The sequence below is a fragment of the Orbicella faveolata genome, unplaced genomic scaffold, assembly GCF_042242905.1.
Source record: "Orbicella faveolata isolate gen_17 unplaced genomic scaffold, um_ofav_v1 contig_25, whole genome shotgun sequence".
Lineage (NCBI taxonomy): Eukaryota > Metazoa > Cnidaria > Anthozoa > Scleractinia > Merulinidae > Orbicella > Orbicella faveolata.
This window is the reverse complement of record NW_028301553.1, coordinates 4,880,143-4,898,887: the sequence shown is the minus strand read 5'-3', so window position 1 is coordinate 4,898,887 and position 18,745 is coordinate 4,880,143. Positions and strand designations below refer to the sequence as shown.

At 41.4% G+C, this 18,745-nt stretch overlaps 1 protein-coding gene across 1 annotated transcript in view; it reads right to left on the bottom strand.

The window, feature by feature from the left end:
* Positions 1 to 8: 8 nt before the first annotated feature.
* The window catches only part of LOC110041632 (von Willebrand factor A domain-containing protein 8-like), a 28,791-nt gene continuing 10,054 nt past the window's right edge, over positions 9 to 18,745 (bottom strand). Inside the window, exons 20-39 of the mRNA XM_089293600.1 lie at positions 18,222 to 18,328; positions 17,585 to 17,656; positions 13,975 to 14,051; positions 13,197 to 13,272; positions 12,737 to 12,872; positions 12,531 to 12,650; positions 12,336 to 12,388; positions 11,398 to 11,550; positions 10,745 to 10,896; positions 9,886 to 9,997; positions 9,292 to 9,430; positions 7,520 to 8,326; positions 6,861 to 7,068; positions 6,029 to 6,248; positions 5,894 to 5,947; positions 5,444 to 5,655; positions 3,168 to 3,402; positions 2,301 to 2,459; positions 1,157 to 1,494; positions 9 to 221 (exon numbers count right to left, since the gene is read on the bottom strand). Of these exons, the coding sequence (XP_089149726.1) occupies positions 113 to 221; positions 1,157 to 1,494; positions 2,301 to 2,459; positions 3,168 to 3,402; positions 5,444 to 5,655; positions 5,894 to 5,947; positions 6,029 to 6,248; positions 6,861 to 7,068; positions 7,520 to 8,326; positions 9,292 to 9,430; positions 9,886 to 9,997; positions 10,745 to 10,896; positions 11,398 to 11,550; positions 12,336 to 12,388; positions 12,531 to 12,650; positions 12,737 to 12,872; positions 13,197 to 13,272; positions 13,975 to 14,051; positions 17,585 to 17,656; positions 18,222 to 18,328 (3,539 nt within the window). The 3' untranslated portion in view covers positions 9 to 112. The remainder of the gene's footprint in view (positions 222 to 1,156; positions 1,495 to 2,300; positions 2,460 to 3,167; positions 3,403 to 5,443; positions 5,656 to 5,893; positions 5,948 to 6,028; positions 6,249 to 6,860; positions 7,069 to 7,519; positions 8,327 to 9,291; positions 9,431 to 9,885; positions 9,998 to 10,744; positions 10,897 to 11,397; positions 11,551 to 12,335; positions 12,389 to 12,530; positions 12,651 to 12,736; positions 12,873 to 13,196; positions 13,273 to 13,974; positions 14,052 to 17,584; positions 17,657 to 18,221; positions 18,329 to 18,745) is intronic.

Here is an 18,745-nt window from a genome sequence, read left to right as displayed (position 1 = left end):
GACCAAGATCAAGTAATTCAGAAGTTCTTTATTGATTCTAACAACAGACTTCCCTCGCACTTTACATGACCTATCCCATAACTCAAAGCTCTAGATCTCGTTGATTCAGTTATTATTTTGAAGTCAACATGGCGGAGGTGAAGATTTGTTGCAGGACTTGCGGCAGATGTTTGGTATCCATGCAGACATAGGCCCGACCTGATGGCAGCTTTTTCACTAACCTTATAGAGAGAAAAACGTAACATTATCAGAGAAGCGTACTCGCGATTTTGTCCTACAGTAACCCTACAGGACACAAAATTGCGAGTATACTGCTCAGGGTGGGGGTGGAGGGATTATCAGCCGTTTGTTAGCCCCTAACCGTCCCCCTAACCGGTTAGCCCCCAACCAGAAGTCGATTAACCCCCATATTCACGCTTAAAGGACGAGAAATAGTTTTCGACTTCTGGTTAATAGCACTAATCGACCTGGGTCTAAACAACCGGTCACCCCTGGGACCACGTGGTTTAACAAGAAAAAGTTGTCCTATATACCCTACGAAAGCCTACCCAGACTCGCCACGCAATCTTTCAATGGGCTCATCACGCAATCTTTCTTCCCATTGCGTGACGAGGCCAAACGAGCGTTTGCGTCGGAGGCTAGCCCTACGGACGTCCACAATTGATTTAGCATTCGCGGAGTTCGACATGCAGCAACGTATTTTCAAAGCGTCAAGACAGATCCAGCTAAGGGAAAAAGTGAGATGAACAAGTGCTTATTGACTGAATTAGGACGGGCGGGAATGAGGGAAGATATGAGAGGTCATGATGTCCAGACCCCCCATCCGAACTTCTCGCTCAGTCGAACCGTGAAATGCATAACACATACAACATAACTTGACACTAGAAAGCAATTTTTTCATGCATGTCCCTCGCCTCTTTGTATTTTTTCTCGTGACAATTCGTTTGTGTGTCTTCATAATTTGATTTCAACCCTTTTCATTTCATAAATGGTTGCCAATTATAAATTCTTTAGCAGATATTAAAACTGGCCTGACTAACATCGTTTTTAAGTTGATAATAGTAAGTGAGGCTAATTTAAATGCGTTCAAAACAATTTTAAATTGGCAGTCATTTATGAAAAGAGTCTACACATATAGGGTTTTACCACGCCATACCTGTCTGCCTGGTTACCAAGGGAACCGATGAAAATAGCGAAGGCGTTCACACGTGGATCTGACGTCAATGCCTTCCCAAAAGCCTCAGCGGGTATACCATATCGCTCGAGATTTGCATCGCTGAGTACGACAACAAAATAATCGTCGGCCTCCTCGGCTGTTATCCGCGTGATCGCTAAATCCGTGCCTTCCAAAGTATGGTCACCACTCCAGCAATATTGCGCGTGCGCATGCATCTGTTTCATGACGTCGAGGCGCTCCTTGTTGTTCTTTGGCGGTGCATCATGGGAAACGAAGGGAATCTCGGGAGAATCGCCGGAATGGCCAACGATATCGTACTGAAAGAGAAGACAGCAAAAGATAGTGAGAAGAGAGTGGGCAAGGGCCGGGAGGGGTACTCGATAAAAGTTTTATACTGGGAGGCTCCGCACCGAGGTTCAACCCCTTACCCTTCTGTACACCATTTAGACAGAAAAAGTGCCCCTTTCATATACCTACTTAAGAACACTGCATCTCTTTTCTAAACCCCTGGAATGAAGTTAATGAACAATACTACGGTAGAACATCAAGGATTATCATATACAGCCAAACGATGCGTCTGCCCGAGATACTTTAATTCAAGGTCCTTTCAAATAACTAAATGAAAGATTTCCCTACCCTTCCATATGCCTCAACTTGAGAAATCCCCTCCCTTTTATATACCTGAAGCCTGAGAAAGGTACACTTTTCGGGCGGAGACTTCCCATATAGGCCATTTTAGGGAGTACACCCGGAGGACAAGGTCGATTCCGAGGCGCCCCGTTATTATATTGTGCCGAAGTCTGTGTGAAGTTTCTTGTGATCAGAGAAGCCTAGAACATTTGATCCTCAACTTCTGTTTGCGAAGTGTAAAATAGAGCTTGCAGACCATGTTTACCGTTCTCTAAGCCACTGTTTTGTGAAAGATTAGTGGAAAAGAAACATGGCAAGCACTCTGCATTTTATATCAACTGGTTTTTAGTTTCTGGTTTCTTCTTTCCCAAAGACAATTTCAAGAACAATTTCCAGTTTTATGACGACCGGGTCGAAATCTGTTGTTAATTATAAAATTTTAAGCCCCCAGCAGGTAGAATATCTAGTTAATTTTCCGCCATTAGGCAAGTACCTTAATTTTGTTGTCATACTGATGAAATGCTTCCATCACCAGGCACGCTGCCTCCATCATCCGCCGTAGTCTCCCGTCTAAGCTGTTAAATCGATACATGCTACCGCTGACATCCACTACAAATCGTAGGCGCTTAGGAAGGCGTTGAGGAGTTCCTTGCTAAAATAACAGACACCAAAACAAAATAGTAGTACTCCTAGACAAACAGCCTAAAATAAAACAAAATTATTGTTTGAGTTGCTCCAGAGGATTGCTGGTACCCTGGGTGGCACTGTAAAAGTAAGTTCGAGTCCGATCTGGTAACCACAAGTGTCGCCTCTTGTAGGTTACCCTCGTGTAGTAACCTCAAAAATACAAATTTACTCTTACAGTGTCTGCCTCCATCCTCCAAGGAAATGGCAAAGTCTAATACTGACGGAAATTGATGAAATGATTTGAATTTCACTTTGAAAACCTGGGACTGAGAAGGGATGGCGCAGTGGTGAGAACGCTCACCTCCCACATATGTGGCCCGTTTTCGATTCCGGCCCGTGGGTTGAGTTTGTTGTTGGTTCTCGCCTTTGCTCCGAGGGTTTTTCTCCGGATTGTCCGGTTTTCCTCCCTCCACAAAAACCAACACTCCAAATTCCAATTCGACCAGAAAAGAGGACTCGCATGAAAACCAGCTAAAGCTGCTGCGGCTTCCTCTCTAAATATTGTAATTAATTTTTTTTATTATTTTAGGACTTAACTTTCACACGAAAGCTTGCGCGCAAGACATTACAAGTTCAAGGGACATTTCATATCAAGAAAAATCAATTGATACACAAATCACTTGATGTCTATGAAATGCGCTTTCTTGAGGGAACGTGGCTTTGCAGTGCCTACCTCGGGGTCTTCCTCTCCTCGTTTCTTGTAAATCGCTCTTTCTCCAGTAAGTCCTTCAATTAACTTGCCATCGTCCAGCTCGCCAGAGGTCTGGTTCCGAAGCCACGCTCGCTCTTTTCCCCGGGCCTGCAAACTGTCAAGAATGACGCGCAGAGACTGGACCTGGCGGCGAACACGTGACGAGTAAGATTCGTACATCTCGGCGTCATATTCGCTCATCTGGATTTCACGCAATCTGACAAAACGAGGAAACAGAAATGACAAGACATTCCTCAAAATAAAGTTAAAAATAGACGTGATCTAACTGGTTTTTGACTACAAAAAGTTGTAAACTGCACAACTTCTGGTAAAACTCTATAAATTTATCCCTGCAGTGTCCCTTTAAAGTCCCTGTTGCTAATCGGGGGCGGGGGACGGGGGACGGTATTTTAATGTTAGCGATAAACAGTCGTTTCAGAATCTTTGCCATAAATATTTTAAAGCTGCTTTTAAACTCAAACAGTTCAAGAACTCAAACGAATAAACAAATATATGTTCACGAAATTACTTCATTTTTTGTTCGACTCATTGTGCTGGCCGGATTGTTCGAAAGGTGGATAACGCAATCCACCGGATAAATCACTATCGAGTGGATAGGGTGGTTTGTTTTGTCAACACTTATCCACTGGAGAGCGATTTATCCACTGGATAGCGATTTATCCATTGGATAGCGTTGTCCAGCCTTCCAACAACTGGGGCCAGGTGTGCTAGATTATTTTGTGTTGTACATTATTAAGTACATTATTTTGTGTGATCAGGAGCCATAATCGGGGACGGAGACCGTAAGCGCTAGCCATTTCTAGTATTGGGGTTGTCCCTATGATATGGGACAATAATTCTATTTTTAGAACAAATTGCGCTATCGCCTGCGGCACACGCGCGTACATGCTGCGAGGAATTTGTCAGTCTATCGCGACCGAAAAGTAAAACAAAATAATTGCTAGTTTGAGTTTCGCTTGAATTGTAAGCAACGCTTGATGTTTCATCAAGGCCCAATAACTTTACGTCCGTAGATACTGCTCAGTTTTATTCGTGTAAAAATCCAGTAAATTCTCTGTTGTCGATGAATGAGAGCGCCCGCCGATGCGTGTTTTGTACAGTCAGTAAACATGACAAATTGTACTTCCGCCGCACTTTCGTGTGAAAGCGTACATCGAACTCAAACAATAACTCTACAGTTTTTAAATATGTTTAAGATTGATAAATGTTTGAGAACATATTAAAAGCTAAGCTGAAAATGTGTGAATGAAGCAGAAATAATCAGCAAAGTTACGATGACGCTTTCTTTAATCAACTTGGAATAACGATTTCGATTTGGTTGATCGAGTTATCAAAACTCCTTGTCTATTTTCATTTTCGCAGTGTAAAACTTCACCATGCTTATGTTAAAGAAACAAGCCTTTTTTGCGTTCGTGAAATTTGTTACAGCATCTCAGCAAGATAAGTCAAAAGAAGATATCTCAAAAGATAACGAAAGAAATCTTTGTCAAGATTTGTTGACAATTGAAAATACCGACTTGGACTTGAAAGTGCACGAGCTGCACTATGCAAATGAGCTAATTGTACGCGTCAGACTTTCCTTTCGGTCAAAAACTTTTGCAAACTCACCAAACAAGCGGAAACAATAAACCATCAAAACAGGTTTTTGTTATGACGAACCATTGTCTGAGAAACTCACAAATTAACTCGATACCAGAGTAGAGAGTTTTCTTGCTATATTCTTAAGTCAGAAAAAACGCAAAAACATACGCGTAAACTTACAACTAGCGTGAGCAGATCTTATTATTCATTCCCAGCGCGAGATTGAAGTCTTGTTTTCGACCCTGAAAAACCCACCTTTTCCGTTAGCTCAGAGCATAAAACTACATATAAGTGCCCTGGTTCGTATTCCCTGCCTTATTCCCTGCCATCGCTGTGAAAAATACGCAAGAGAATCTCTCAACTCTCACCATTTGATCACGCAACGTGACAACATCCACGCGAGAGCCCCAACATGTGCGTGAATCCGCGCGGATATATGACGTCAGGATGGCGCAATTTGTTCTAAAAATAGAAAAATTGTCCCATATCATAGGTGCGCGCGAATCCCGAGACTTACGGTCTCCGTCCCCGATTATGGCTCCTGGTGTGATACATTATTTAATGGAAAACAACCATCCGGTAATTTTTTCAAAATGAAAAATCATAATCTTTTGACGCGAAATAATTTCAAGGTCTACCCTATAACAAGTCCTCACCTCTGTTTAAATGCACGCCGACCCATATCACGCGCAGCACGCTTGACGTCATCCGGGACTGCGTCTTTCTCTTCATCGGATAACTGATGCACGTCATGTCCTGCATCGAGCCGATAAGGTCCCCCTTTACCTCCGAGCCCCGCGGTATCACGGCCCCCGGTGCCCCCAGCCCACGTGTTCCCGCCTACATGAGGTGCATTATTAGGGTCCACCTGTTACAAATGAACTGGTTAGCAGCATTATAAAGCAAACAAACGTAACTCTACGCGCGCTCTATTCTGCCTCTCCCCACCCTCATGGAAAGACGTCTGAGGACAAACTGCTGAGATAGCTCTGCAAGGACCAGTGTAATGCTGCTGACTACACGTTACTTGGGCGCGATCGGAAGTTGTGTTTTTAAAGTGTTCATCACAAGAAACAACATCAAACAGACGTTAATATTCACCCCACCTTGCCATGTTTTGGACTCGTGACGTCCTCTCCACTTTCCCTCGAGTAATTAACCTATGATAGAAAAAACAAACTTCGTTAAACTCAAAGTTCAACTGTCTTCACTGATTACTTCTTGCTAGAAAAGGATCCAACCTGTAAGGGGCCCTGATAGTCCTCCCCAATGAGTCCCTTCCATTTCTCCAATGACCGTACGAGATTCGTCACACCAGTCTCCCACAGCCTAATGCGGCCGGCTACGTCTACCGTCACAATACCTTCATATGTCGTTGGCGCCATTACCACGGGTTTTCCCGCCAAACGCGCGTACAGTGATAGGTCGTGCCGGCCTGGGAATGGTATGTAACGCACAGACCTGCAATCGAAAATAAAGCCACATAAGGAGTATTACAAAACAGGAAGATCGTAAACAACAACAACAAGCTATTTCACGCCCTGTACGAATACCGTACCAAAAGGAACCAAGACAGCGACGGCGTTCACATGCTAAACTTGAGCAACCAATCAAACGACTATGATCGAAACTGCTTTCCTTCTAAAAGATCTCTAAATTGAAATTTGTCCTTTCGGCAACGGGCCAGTTCCTTCAAATATTGCTCGTACAAGCCTGGTTTATTTGACGTTAATACCACTGCCACTGTTACTACCCGGCTAATAACGCCAAATAAGAAGCCAGCATGTCCCCCCCCCCCGGAGAAAAATGTTTCCTCAACCAGCCTCCAAAGCTATGCGACTTCTGTTTATTTGTGTCCACGAAATCTGTGTTTGTCCGAACAGTTGCTGAGCTTCTCGCTTATTACAGATTTTCGTCCCTGCCATTACGTGGTACGTCACGCAACAACTTTTGTGTCCACATCACGCGAAGAACAAATCGAAGACTGCGACTGAAGGAGACCAGCAATCAGCCGGCTATAATTACTTTACTGCACAATCTACATCTTCACAAAGGAACAAGCACGAAAACTACCTTCTACCAACATCTGTAACTTCCATGTATCCCAAAGGGCTTTGCGCTCGGAAGTTATAAGGATCCTCGTCTTCTTTCGTTATTTGATCTTCGTTCTTGGGAACAGAGGAACCTGGGACCAAACGGACAACTTGGGCCGTGGCGGGAAGACACAGAGGAGGGACTGTGTCATCTGAGATAAGTTTGTCCAAAGGATTTTTTTTGTGCTCTGAGTGTGGAATAAAAACAGCGAAAAAGTCATCGTATCAAACATAACAATCTAAGCGTCTTTATTTGATTGGTATAAGTAAAACGAGTAACAAACAATAAAAAAATCGTACTAATAAAAGTCAAAATAGATGTTGTCTCCTTGGCCAGTGAGAGAAAGTCAAAAGAAAAACGATTAATTAAGAGGCTTTTCCCGCATTTTCACTCACAGACTACATGTTTAACGGCTTGCTCTGGTTGGTTAGTTACAGTATACCATTTATGATCAAAGTAATGTACAAACATGTAGGTAAGCAAACGGTCTTTGTTAAACGTTTCCAATAAAGTAGTTTGAAGAATAAGAAAGACGGGTATTTTACTACGTAAGTCTCCGATTGTAGGTAAACAGATATTTCATTTCTAATCGCTTTTATCGGGATTTGACTTACCGCCACACACATTTACTTTCATACCTGATTCCACGGGTTTGTTTTGCTTTTCCCTCTGAAACGAATAAAAACTGACAGGCGACTTTTCAAGCATTTGATCGGGCTGTGCTACCGCCACAGTCGCATAGTCTTCAGAACCGACCAACAATCGATTACTTCTTGATCTCTTCTCCTCTCTGACAATTGCGGAAAGCGCTCCGGGTGGTAAACTCCGAGTTGATATCACTTTCCACCGTCCATTTTCCTCCCCGCTCAAGTTACTGCTTTCAATTGGATGAAGCACGCAAGGAGCAGGCGCTTCCGGGTAAGGTTTTGTCAGTAGGTACTTCCGGTCTGTCCCAGTCTCACACACGAGCCACAAGTCACGTGAGAAAGGGTGAAACTGTCCAATGATAAAGGGCATGGTGATATGCTGAGTTGTGTTGTTGATTAAATCCACGACGTCCATTTTATTGCTATCCTCTTGATAAACAATAATTATGTTCTCGTGGGCAAATTCTGAACTCATTAAAAATTTTCCCTTGTCAACCGAAAAATGGCGCGTAAGTTTCTCCTTGGTGTTGTCAACAATCGATTTAAAGTTAAGGGCTCGAAGCTCCTTTCCCGCAGGGTTTAATAGGAATAACGAGTTTGAGTCCATTTCGTGAATAAGCACCTGGCCCTGGAGGTCCCCGCCTAAGGCCGCCATTTTGAGCTGGGGAACCGCGTAATTGTACCGCGGAAACATCTCATAAAGGTCCATACATAATACTGTGTCCTGATTGGTCTGTTGTGAGTAGAGGGAGACTGGGTTGAATGCCAGGGTGTGGATCCAGTCGCCTTGGTTTCCTCCTGGGAACAAATCAAATGAAGACAAAGATTAGGACTGAGCTGATGGTATTCCGGATGTCTTCTCGATGTCCTGGCTCCAGCGAGCAACGTGCGCAAATATTGCAAATGTTTTAGGCAGAGAGTATCGACCAATGTGGGTAAGTCAATCTATGTTTTACTCTGCTGTTTGATTTTGTTACTCTAAAGTGTGAATGTACTGTATGTATGTATGTATGTTGTAATGTATTTAGGTCTGAACTAATTTTTTGATGCCATTTCCTTGACCATGGCGGTATCCAACCAGAAAGCTCTTGCTACTTCGGCCACCGCTCACATATAAATTTTATTTTAAGGCTTCATAATTCTTTTTTTTCTACTATTTTCATTACTTTACCTTGTAAAATGTATCTAAATGCCCTATATTGTGTAAATATACAACTGAATTAAATTGAATTGAATTGAAGACCTCGTCATACAAGTTCTAATTTCAATATGTTTGTTTGTTATTATGACAACGTTTTCGCCACTTTGAAAGATTAATGTCCCCATACCTAATCAATGAGCTTAAAAGGACAGAGAATTAGAGAACTGGAAGGAAATAAATATTTCAGCTTTACGTGGCAAAATAAAGCTCAGTTCTTCTCGCACCTAGCGTTGCCCACGGTTCTCGATTCTGGTCAGCAAGGTCGCCAAGAAATAAGAGGTAAACCAACAAGTCTAACTGTGAGAACTGTTTCAAATATCGCTCGTACAAGCCTGGTTTATTTGACGTTAATACCACTGCCACTGTTACTACCCGGCTAATAACGCCAAATAAGAAGCCAGCATGCCCCCCCCCGGAAAAAATGTTTCCTCAATCCAGCCTCCAAAGCTATGCGACTTCTGTTTATTTGTGTCCACGAAATCTGTGTTTGTCCTAACAGTTGCTGAGCTTCTCCCTTATTACAGATTTTCCAGTAATTATTTGGATTTGGTAAACTCCTTACCAGGTCCAGCAGCAACACTCATTACCACTCCTCCCTCGTGCATCGGAAGATCCCAGTGACCGACTTGTTCAGAGAAGCCGTATGAACGATCGTTGAAACGCTCAACTTCTCTGGGTTTTACTGGAATAGTTGCAGGGCCCTAGAGACGAATAACAAGTCTTTATCTAAGGACTTGCTAAAAGCTTCTAAGAATTATGTACCGAGTAAACAAACTAATTTTGAAGAAATTTTTATTTTTTCCTTTCTGGTAACACTTAACGCCGGGGTAACCCTCCAAGTGAATACAACATTTTTTGAACATCGTTTGTGCGGAGTTAATTGATGTTTCAAATCAGCCTAAACAAGTTATCTCCAATAGAGATAAAAATCTAACTTCTCCTTACAATATGGTACGTCGTGAGGCAGACAAGTTAAGAGAATAAAGAATTTCATTAACAAGACGATACAGCCTTGATGTACCACCAAAAGAAACGATGGGCAAACTGTAGTAACAAGGGGCAAGGAGTGTCGACTGCAAGCATGCCATGTTTTTCCTCCTAGACCTTAGCAAAATTGTTAAAAAGAGAATAAGTCAAAGAGTACATTTGAACTAACCCGCATCTTAAGTTTTCTTTCCTCCACAGGACAGTTGATTCCGGCATTGAAACCATCCTCGTCCCCAGAAATTTTCCAGGTAGAGACCAGGGTTGGGGAAGGCAGAGGAAACCTGGACACGACACATGACAGGAATCAAGAACAAAGAAAGATACTAGCCAAGTATGGTAACATTTGTACGCCGCTTTGTGCTCGGTCTCTCCGCAACACAAAACAGCTGGAAAATGGCATGAGGTTTAAAATAAACTCTGATTGGTCAAGGCCTCCTTTAATCTCTCTAGAAGACAAAATTCAAGAAATGCAGTGCAAATCCTTTAATGTTGTCCTGTAAAGGGAAGGTCTGAACTGACACAAGACACATAAAAGAGGCATTGACAACCAGAGTTTACTTTCTTTATTTGACTTCGATTTACCCTTTAATTACAAGCTTGAATAAAAGTTTCAAATGCCATTAATAATTAAACCGTTTATTGCCGTTTCTCTGTTGAAACCGTGGCAACGAAGGTCACAAGTTCTTGCAACCACGGGCTGAATGACAAGAAAACATTCCTTTAGATAATTGGTATACCTCTTGGTATACCACTGTATTCTAATCGATATCGATCGACTCAATTAAGTTGGTTAAGAATGCTTTGTTTCCGTCCAGCGTAGTGATCGGATTTTGGCCTGAATCACAAAATGTTCGTGTTACATATTTTCCAAAATATTTCCTTGAATAAGAAGTAGATTACAATTCAGAATTCAAAGGTCTGCACCAGGCAGAGAATGCGAAATTTAATTATCGGACATTTTACTTATCGGAAGTTTCGCAAGAAACCTGCTCTTCGTCACGTTCAGCAAGTTATCATTTTGTTCTTACTCTTTCGACAAGTTGATGTTCCTGGTTGAGGCTCCCACAGGGATCCCATGCTTGTGTAGCACTTCTGTTACCACCTCCTTCACTTCCGGGTGATATGAATCGAAATCAAACACATTGCGGACGACATTGGCCAAGCCCTCATCGGGAAAAGCCTGTCAAATAAATAAAAAATAAATTAGCTTCGACGTGAAACAATGTACTGTTTAAGAGAAAATCCCCGTTTTCTGTTGTCCACGAGATATTTTGTGCAGTCCTCAGTACAGATAAACCGGGGGTCCTTAGTGGTACAGAAACGACTAAGAAGTGGAAATCAACTTAATTCTTACAAGTGTCACTGTTAAACAATAAATATCACAGTTTTGAGTCCCGTCTTTACTGGAAGAATTATTCAGCAAGGCGAAGGGCAATCAGCATACGCCTGCCCCAATTACCAACGTAACGTGACGTGCATTACGTGACACACACTAGATTCGACATTTACTAGATGTTCACTAGATTCTACGTGACTCACACCGGATTTCAATTTACACCTATTACGCGCGGTACATCGTCTGTGATACATTTCGCGAAGTACATGTGACGAGTTCGACTAGCATGCAAAAATGCGTGACATAAATAACACGACACACATTACGTGACAGTGTCACTGTTACCTGTAAGTGTTTGACGACGCTGACCACCTCCCTGGTAGAGTAAGGATATGAGATCAAACCCTGATCAGCTCGGGAGCGTAATTCACCAAACGCGTTCACCAGCTTATGCAGAAGTTCCTGAGGAACGCTGGGACCGTACTTACGCAACATGGCCTAGAGGAAAGTCAAACAATGCGAGAAATTGAAAAAAAAAAAAAACAGTTGTCGGTTGTAAACAGGTAGAGCAGCATGTCGAGAAATAAGTTACTTCACAGTCTTATATCATAGGGACAACATAACTTGCTGTGACAGAATTTTTCAAGGAGTCGGTCGCGTAGCTATCAAGCCGATAAATCAATATGCAGTGGAAATGTGATCACAAATCAAACAACACTATCTACCAGATAGCGACTTGTACAGTGAGCGGATAGCGTTATCCAAACCAGAACCAGAAGTAAAGATAATGGGGACCCCGTATTGTCGACAGTAAACTAAGCATTTTCAGTTGCCGGTCGAAACATCACAAAAAAATAAATCACTTTTATGTAAGTGTCGAAGTGTTTAGCACCACTGTTCTAATTGGAGACACTGAAATAAGTAAACAAATATTGTAAATTGAACAGTTGGCCATTTACAAAGCGCGGAGGAGTTAAATCTGGGATCACCAAACACAAATCCATCTGGTGGCAGGGAGGAGGATTTGAACCCGGGACCTCCGGATTACAAATCCAGCGCCCTAAGACTACGTCAAACTAATTTCTCGTTCCATTGGACACGAGCTGGGTTGAACAAAGTGACCTCTCATCAGTGTCCAAACGGAAGACAATAGATTCTACGACTACGGGAGGCCTATAACTGACCCTGACAATTCGCGAAAGTGATCAATATCAACATTCTCACAATTCACATTAAAAGAAATGTGTGACGATTAGTAAGAAGAATTTACATTTTGAGCTTACCATTTCTGACTCGAAGTCTGGATTATCCACTGCGTGACAGCTAAATATGTCACCTAAAGTGAGAAAAACAACCTCGGTGGTCAAGGATGTGTTTTTTACATTGGAAAAATGAGAGGAAAAGCAAAAATGGTTTAGTAAAATCTGTTCACGACGAAAGTATGGCCATCATAAGCAAAATAACTAAAAAGCTCTTACCAAGAGCTCCAAAGAAGTCATTTCCCAAAAAAGGAAATCCTGGCCGATTTGCAAGAACAATCATCCTGAAGTCTGGATGAGCCCTGATAGCATTACTGGGAAGAGGCGCTGTATCGTCACCTGTCAGAATAGAGAGAAACCCGTTCAAATTATTTTCTGGACAAGTCTGAGATCACCAAAAGAGCACCAAAAAATACTTCACTTACCTGTCACAATTCGTCTCCCATCTCCAAGAACCATCACTCCACTCTCCACTAAGGACTTAAGTATGCAGGTCACGTGAGTAGGCGCTTTGTCTGCCTCATCAACAACTAACACGTGACCAAACTTAACCGCGCGAACCTAAGGAAAATAAATTCAACATTACATTACGGAACATGCACAAAAAAACACTTGAGAGAGACGGGGGTAATCAGAATAAATATTTCCCTACAATGGTGTCACTCAACTAAAATCTCAAAATCCCTCTAAAGAAGAACTTTGTTCCACCCAACACTCACGTGTACAAAAGGGTTATTACTGTAGAACGAAGACTGTTACACGACACTGACAAGTAAAACAAAACAAGCTTAACTGAAATGCTTCTCTTAAGAAGATTTCAAAAGTTCTTAGTTTAAATAACAAGCTGCACTATTTTGGTTTCCACAAGCACACGCTCCTACTTACCAGCGGCGAGTCTTCGTAAATAATGACTCCATCTTGAACATTCGGCTGTAGCGTGAGAGACTGAACTGTTGTGTCCCTGTGACAGTGAAACAACAAGTAAATTTTCAGTATGGAGACATTCTGTGCCTTCTATTTATAGAGGAATCAACTGCAATCAGTTGATTTCATTCGGGTCTCTAGTGTCACGTTAGAGAGGTCAAAAATCCTTCTCTCTTTATTTTCCGAAGGTGAAAACAAAAGCTCTCCTTACTTGTTGTTATACATGTTCTACATAATACTTGGCAGAAGTTGATTTTTGGTTTCGATGTAGGTTGGTTGTATGTTTTTTTTTTCCCGAATTGTGATTGGTTCACTACGCTATTAGCGTTCGTGGTGATTAGTCAGATGCGATTACTTTGGCTTTTGTTTTACAACGGTCACGCATTAGAAAACAAGGGTCTAAAATATTGCTTGTAAATCCCGCTTCCCACCACCTATTTTCCCTCCATTCCGCCGACTTTGAATCAATAATTCCCGCGTCCCGCCAATAATATAACCAACTTTAATTCTCGCCTTCCTCACCCCGCATTCCACCTTCAAATTTCCTTCAATCCCGCATCCCGGCAGCGAAAGAAATTCTCTGCCAGGCATCTCGCCAACCCTATATTACCCTCGAAAACCACTCTAGTTCAAGCAACAGGATTTTGTCTCGTTTGACGTTCGATGCAGACGTGCCATAAACACATTCTTTTATTTTTGTTTTAAACCGGAGTTGGAAAAGTGACATTCTAACACAAACCTGTGTAGCTGAATGTATTCCCTTGGACGATTCAACAGATGTAAAAATCTGTCGGCAATCTTGTTTTTACCAACACCCTGGATATACGAATAAAAATAAATCATTCAGCCCTGTCTTGAGGCTATCAAACAGCAACGTGGTGGCTGGCTAACGAATTCAAGTTATCATAGTGAAATAGACTTATCATAAAACTAAATCAACTACGTATAAGAATTTGTAAAAATTAATCTCCAACTAAGTTTGACGCTATCGAAACTAGACTTAAACAAACACTAATTGCTGAGAAGGCCCTATTCGCTTCCGCTTACTGCACACAAGTTTGAGTTTGTCATCCAAGTCTTCAGCTCAGGAGTGATCAAGGAAGAGACAGATTTCACACTAGAAAGACACAGTCCCTGCCACCTCATATTGTATAATTAACAATTATTCCATGAGCGCGCGTTGGATATGAGATGGTAAATAGCCAACGAGGCCCGTAGGGCCGAGTTGGCTATAACCAATTTCATATCCAACAAGCGCGAATGGAATAATTGTTTTATTAAATTCGGTGCGTTTGTATTCTTGGAAATATAGCTTAACTTTATTGGATTTTAATTTTACAAAACGACCGGAAGTCGATGTGACAAAAACAACAACAAGTGGGAAATCACGTGACATGCGCGCCGTTTGTAAAATTAGTTGAATGAAAAATTTGAGAGCGAAGCAAGCGAATTTGCTGAATGAAATTGCAATCAAGTAGAATTCAAGAAACGTCTATCAAATGAAGGAGATATAACCTTGGTCAGAAAGTTTGAAAAGCGTTCAAGTTCGAGTCATGGAGAAGAGCCAAATAATTGTGCACTTGCACATTGCCATTGTAATAATGCTGTGGACGGCGTCGACAAAACCTGGATCGGATCGGACCGGATCACGGATCGGATCACGGACCGGATCACGGACCGGATCACGGATCGGATCACGGATCGGATCACGGATCGGATCACGGATCGGATCACGGATCGGATCAAGGAAAAAAAACTCAAAATTCAAGATTCAAAATTCAAAAGTTTGTTGAGCAAATTACACTAGAGTGACTACTGTGAGCAGAACGTTTTATTTAATTCAGGTGTGAGATTCCTTTATTCTTTTATAATATCAAGCCAACTGGGAGCTGGTCACAGATGAATTTTTTTCAGGCTGTTGGGTTTTGATTGCGATGATCAATCATGTCTTCATATCTTTCTCCGCAGTTCAGATAAATGATATTTCGTATATTCGCTTGCATCAAAGGTAAACTGTCATAAAACGCGTCAGCATGGTAATAATAGGACGAACGTATGAATCGAAACACAAAAACTAAAAACACTAATAATATTAAACACCTGATGATTTCAAACAATTTCCGTTTCTGAGACAAGTCTATACTTTTACAAGATGTGAGTTTGGAATACGATATTTCGTACTGGAATAAAAGGAAACAGACCATTTGTATTTCAAGGAAATATAGCTGTTTTACAAAAAAATATAGGAATAACATCGATAGTGTGAACGATAACGCAACCCGAGAATAGACAACATTTTAGGAGTTACGTCACGATTTTTGAAGTCATTTTTAGGGTCGTAAAGAGTTGCCTTTATATGGAATAAAACCTTAAAATGATCGTGTTCTAGGATAGAAAGCACTTAAGAGGCAAGAACAAATCAAAACGGAATGAGGATCGTTAAGGATGGCAAAGATTAACGAGGACTACAAATGACGAACTTGAAAAACTAGGCTAGTTTTTTCAAGATGCGCAAATCGTGACGTAGCTCCTTTAAAGCAAGTCATGTCCTAAAGCTTTCGTACGTAAGCTTTCTCATTAACTGTAACGCTAACTGTAACGTTCACATTTGACACGAAAAAGTAGCCGAGAATTAGCTACTGATACTAACAACAATTTCAAAAACGAGAATGGGAGGTTCACGTAAGTTTCAAGCCAGCTAACGATCAAATATCACTACATCTGCCTGTTCGTTACAATCTAAATTCGTCGTAAATCAGGCGCTTATGTGGCTTTTTAAATGACCTCTTGTCATTCTCTTTAATTAACATGTCATTGCGTCAAATTCGGGATTCTTATTTTTATTCAACATATTTTAGTTTTCCACTTTTATTTTTTATCTATTATTATCTTATAAACGATTCGATTTTTTTTTTCTTTAAAACGTTTTTTTTTTTTTCTGTGATCCGATCCGTGATCCGATCCGCGATCCGATCCGTGATCCGATCCGTGATCCGATCCGTGATCCGATCCGTGATCCGGTCCGGTCCGGTCCGATCCAGGTTTTGTCGACGCCGTGCTGTGGAAAACTTTGATCGCCATGTGACACAGACGTTGTGCCAAAATTATTCTCGACAAGATCTCTCTCAGGATTCCCTTGCTTTGAAAGCCTTGGCATTTCGAGCTGTATGTGTGGAGCTCATTGTTGGTCAGTTTTAGAGTCAAGGACAGAAACTATTTTAGCGTCAGATTCATCTTCAGAATCTCCGAGGCCACCTGGTGGTTTTTCGTGGCTGGTAAAGAACCGGGCTTACTTCGGTTCAGCTCAAAACACTCAACTCCTTGAGGTGTTTTTCGCAAGAACAGAATTGTTTGCGCTAGCTGTCGTTGATTCTCTCGTCGTCGTCGGCCAAAAAAGAGACTGAGATGAAACTAGGTCATCCTCTGTAGCTGTGCGGGATTCTTGCTCTCGGCTGATCCAAGCTTGCTTACTCGAACAGTTTCCTCATCTGCTCAGTGGAAACTGGTTTCTTATGGACTACGCCGGCAATTATGCCTGTTTACCTGCGGCCTTTTACAAATGCATATGCTCTAATAACTTATTTGCCTGGTCAGAGATAATGGAAAACGGTTTGTTGTGCGGCGGCGTGCGAAGGAAATGATCAACTGGCGGCTATAATAGATTTAATCAATGAACTTTTGCAATTTACGTGTCATCTTTCTTCCTCGCAGACGAGTAAAAACACTTCAACTGAACATTCAGTTCTTCTTTTGACATTTCTTATATCGGTTTCGAAAATTTGGTGCTACCAGGACTAGCAAGCCATTCTGTTCAGGTAAAATTTGTTTTTGTTACATAATCTTCATGAATGCGTAAAATCTCGCCGGTCATATTTTAATTTTGCAACTTTAAGGGAAACTTAACGTATACGTGCCGTTAAATATTCTTATCTCGAGCTTTGTGGCTTTTTTGTTGTTACTGGGACGGCATTGTCCATAATTCCCTGTATTTCCTGTGTAGATAGCTCACCAAATGTGCTTTTTTTCATCCATTTTTTTTTGTCGACGAAACTTCTCTTCACACGAAAAAGCTCATGCCGAGCGACATTTGCCGCTTTCATTTCCATATAAGGTCAAACGCAGGTATAATGGCTGGTAACCGAGATCCAGTGAACCAATCAGAAAGCTAGAATTGCATTATCCGAGGCTGAGAATTTAATAATGTACAATATACTTGCCGTAGCAAACTAAACCTTAGAGAAGCTCCTTTACTATCTTGTAGAACCGAAGAGATTTTAAGTGCGAGTTAGCAGGTCATTTAGGTATTTTTGTTTATCGTACGAGTAAGTTTTTCCGTTTGAATTTTATACCTGATTTCCAACGAGTAGTAAATGCTCCCCAAGCATGAAGTCTTTTAACATGTCCTCCATAACGTTCAGATGCTGCAACAACGAGACAGAAAATTTTAAACTGTGCCATTTTAATGGAGAGAATCAGGTGGATTAATTTCAGTCATTCCTCAGTGTAAAAAAATAAATCAAACTAGTACGAAAACTGACACCTCTGTCATTATTAATTTTAGGTCACTCAAAATACACAAGTTCTCATTCAAGTTAAAACATTTTTGCTTTTGTAAGGGTGTCTAATTTTCCGCCTAACTATACCACTTTCAACTTCAAGACCGAAATAACATAACAAACTTTGCAGATTGACAAAAAAAAAAAAAAAAAAACAGAAAAAAGGACACACACAAAGTCCCGAAACAAAGGGCCAATGCTACAGTCAGTGACACATTCACAGAGTTATTTTGTTCCTTCCTCCGATAACAACTTGGCAAGTGAATTAGTTGGAAATAGGAGTTTTTTAAACCAATCACAATCGAGGAAATAGTCATTTTTATTATTACAATGGAAACGTCGACTTCGATTCTGCAGCTGTGGCCGGCGATACTCCACTAAATTTTGTCCGTAACCAGATTCCAAATGAAAGAATCCGTCCAGTCCTTACCTGATGATTTTCGTAAAATAACACGTCAGGAACTTTGGTTTTGTTCTCTGGGTTATAGACCGGTACTGCTGTCTGACCAATATGAAGCTCGCCATCTTTTACTTCACCTACAAAACGATCAAAATCCAGCAATTCTAAAATTACTTCAGTCACGATACCCCATACCCGGTGCTAACGAGCAACCGACTCAAATACATTTGCACTCTCCCGTACTTGTGCTGAGTTTGATAGAGCGACTTTGCTAGCTACTTTGTAAAACAACTTGTCTTTGACAAGTTTTTCGGTAGATTACGAAGGGAAACTTGCGGTTCGGTTAGTTTTCAGTTCTCTGTTACAGCAATTTTCGATGGGTTTTCGATCGTATTTGTGTTTGTTTAAGTTTCGGGGTTTCTAATCCCTGTAACTAGTGAAAAAAATGCCGTGGATTGGAAGACTGATAGTTTAGCCGAAGAGGACACAGATCAAAACTAGCAGCTTCAAATCGACCCAGATTATGGTTTGGGTTTATAACTTTATACCCGACT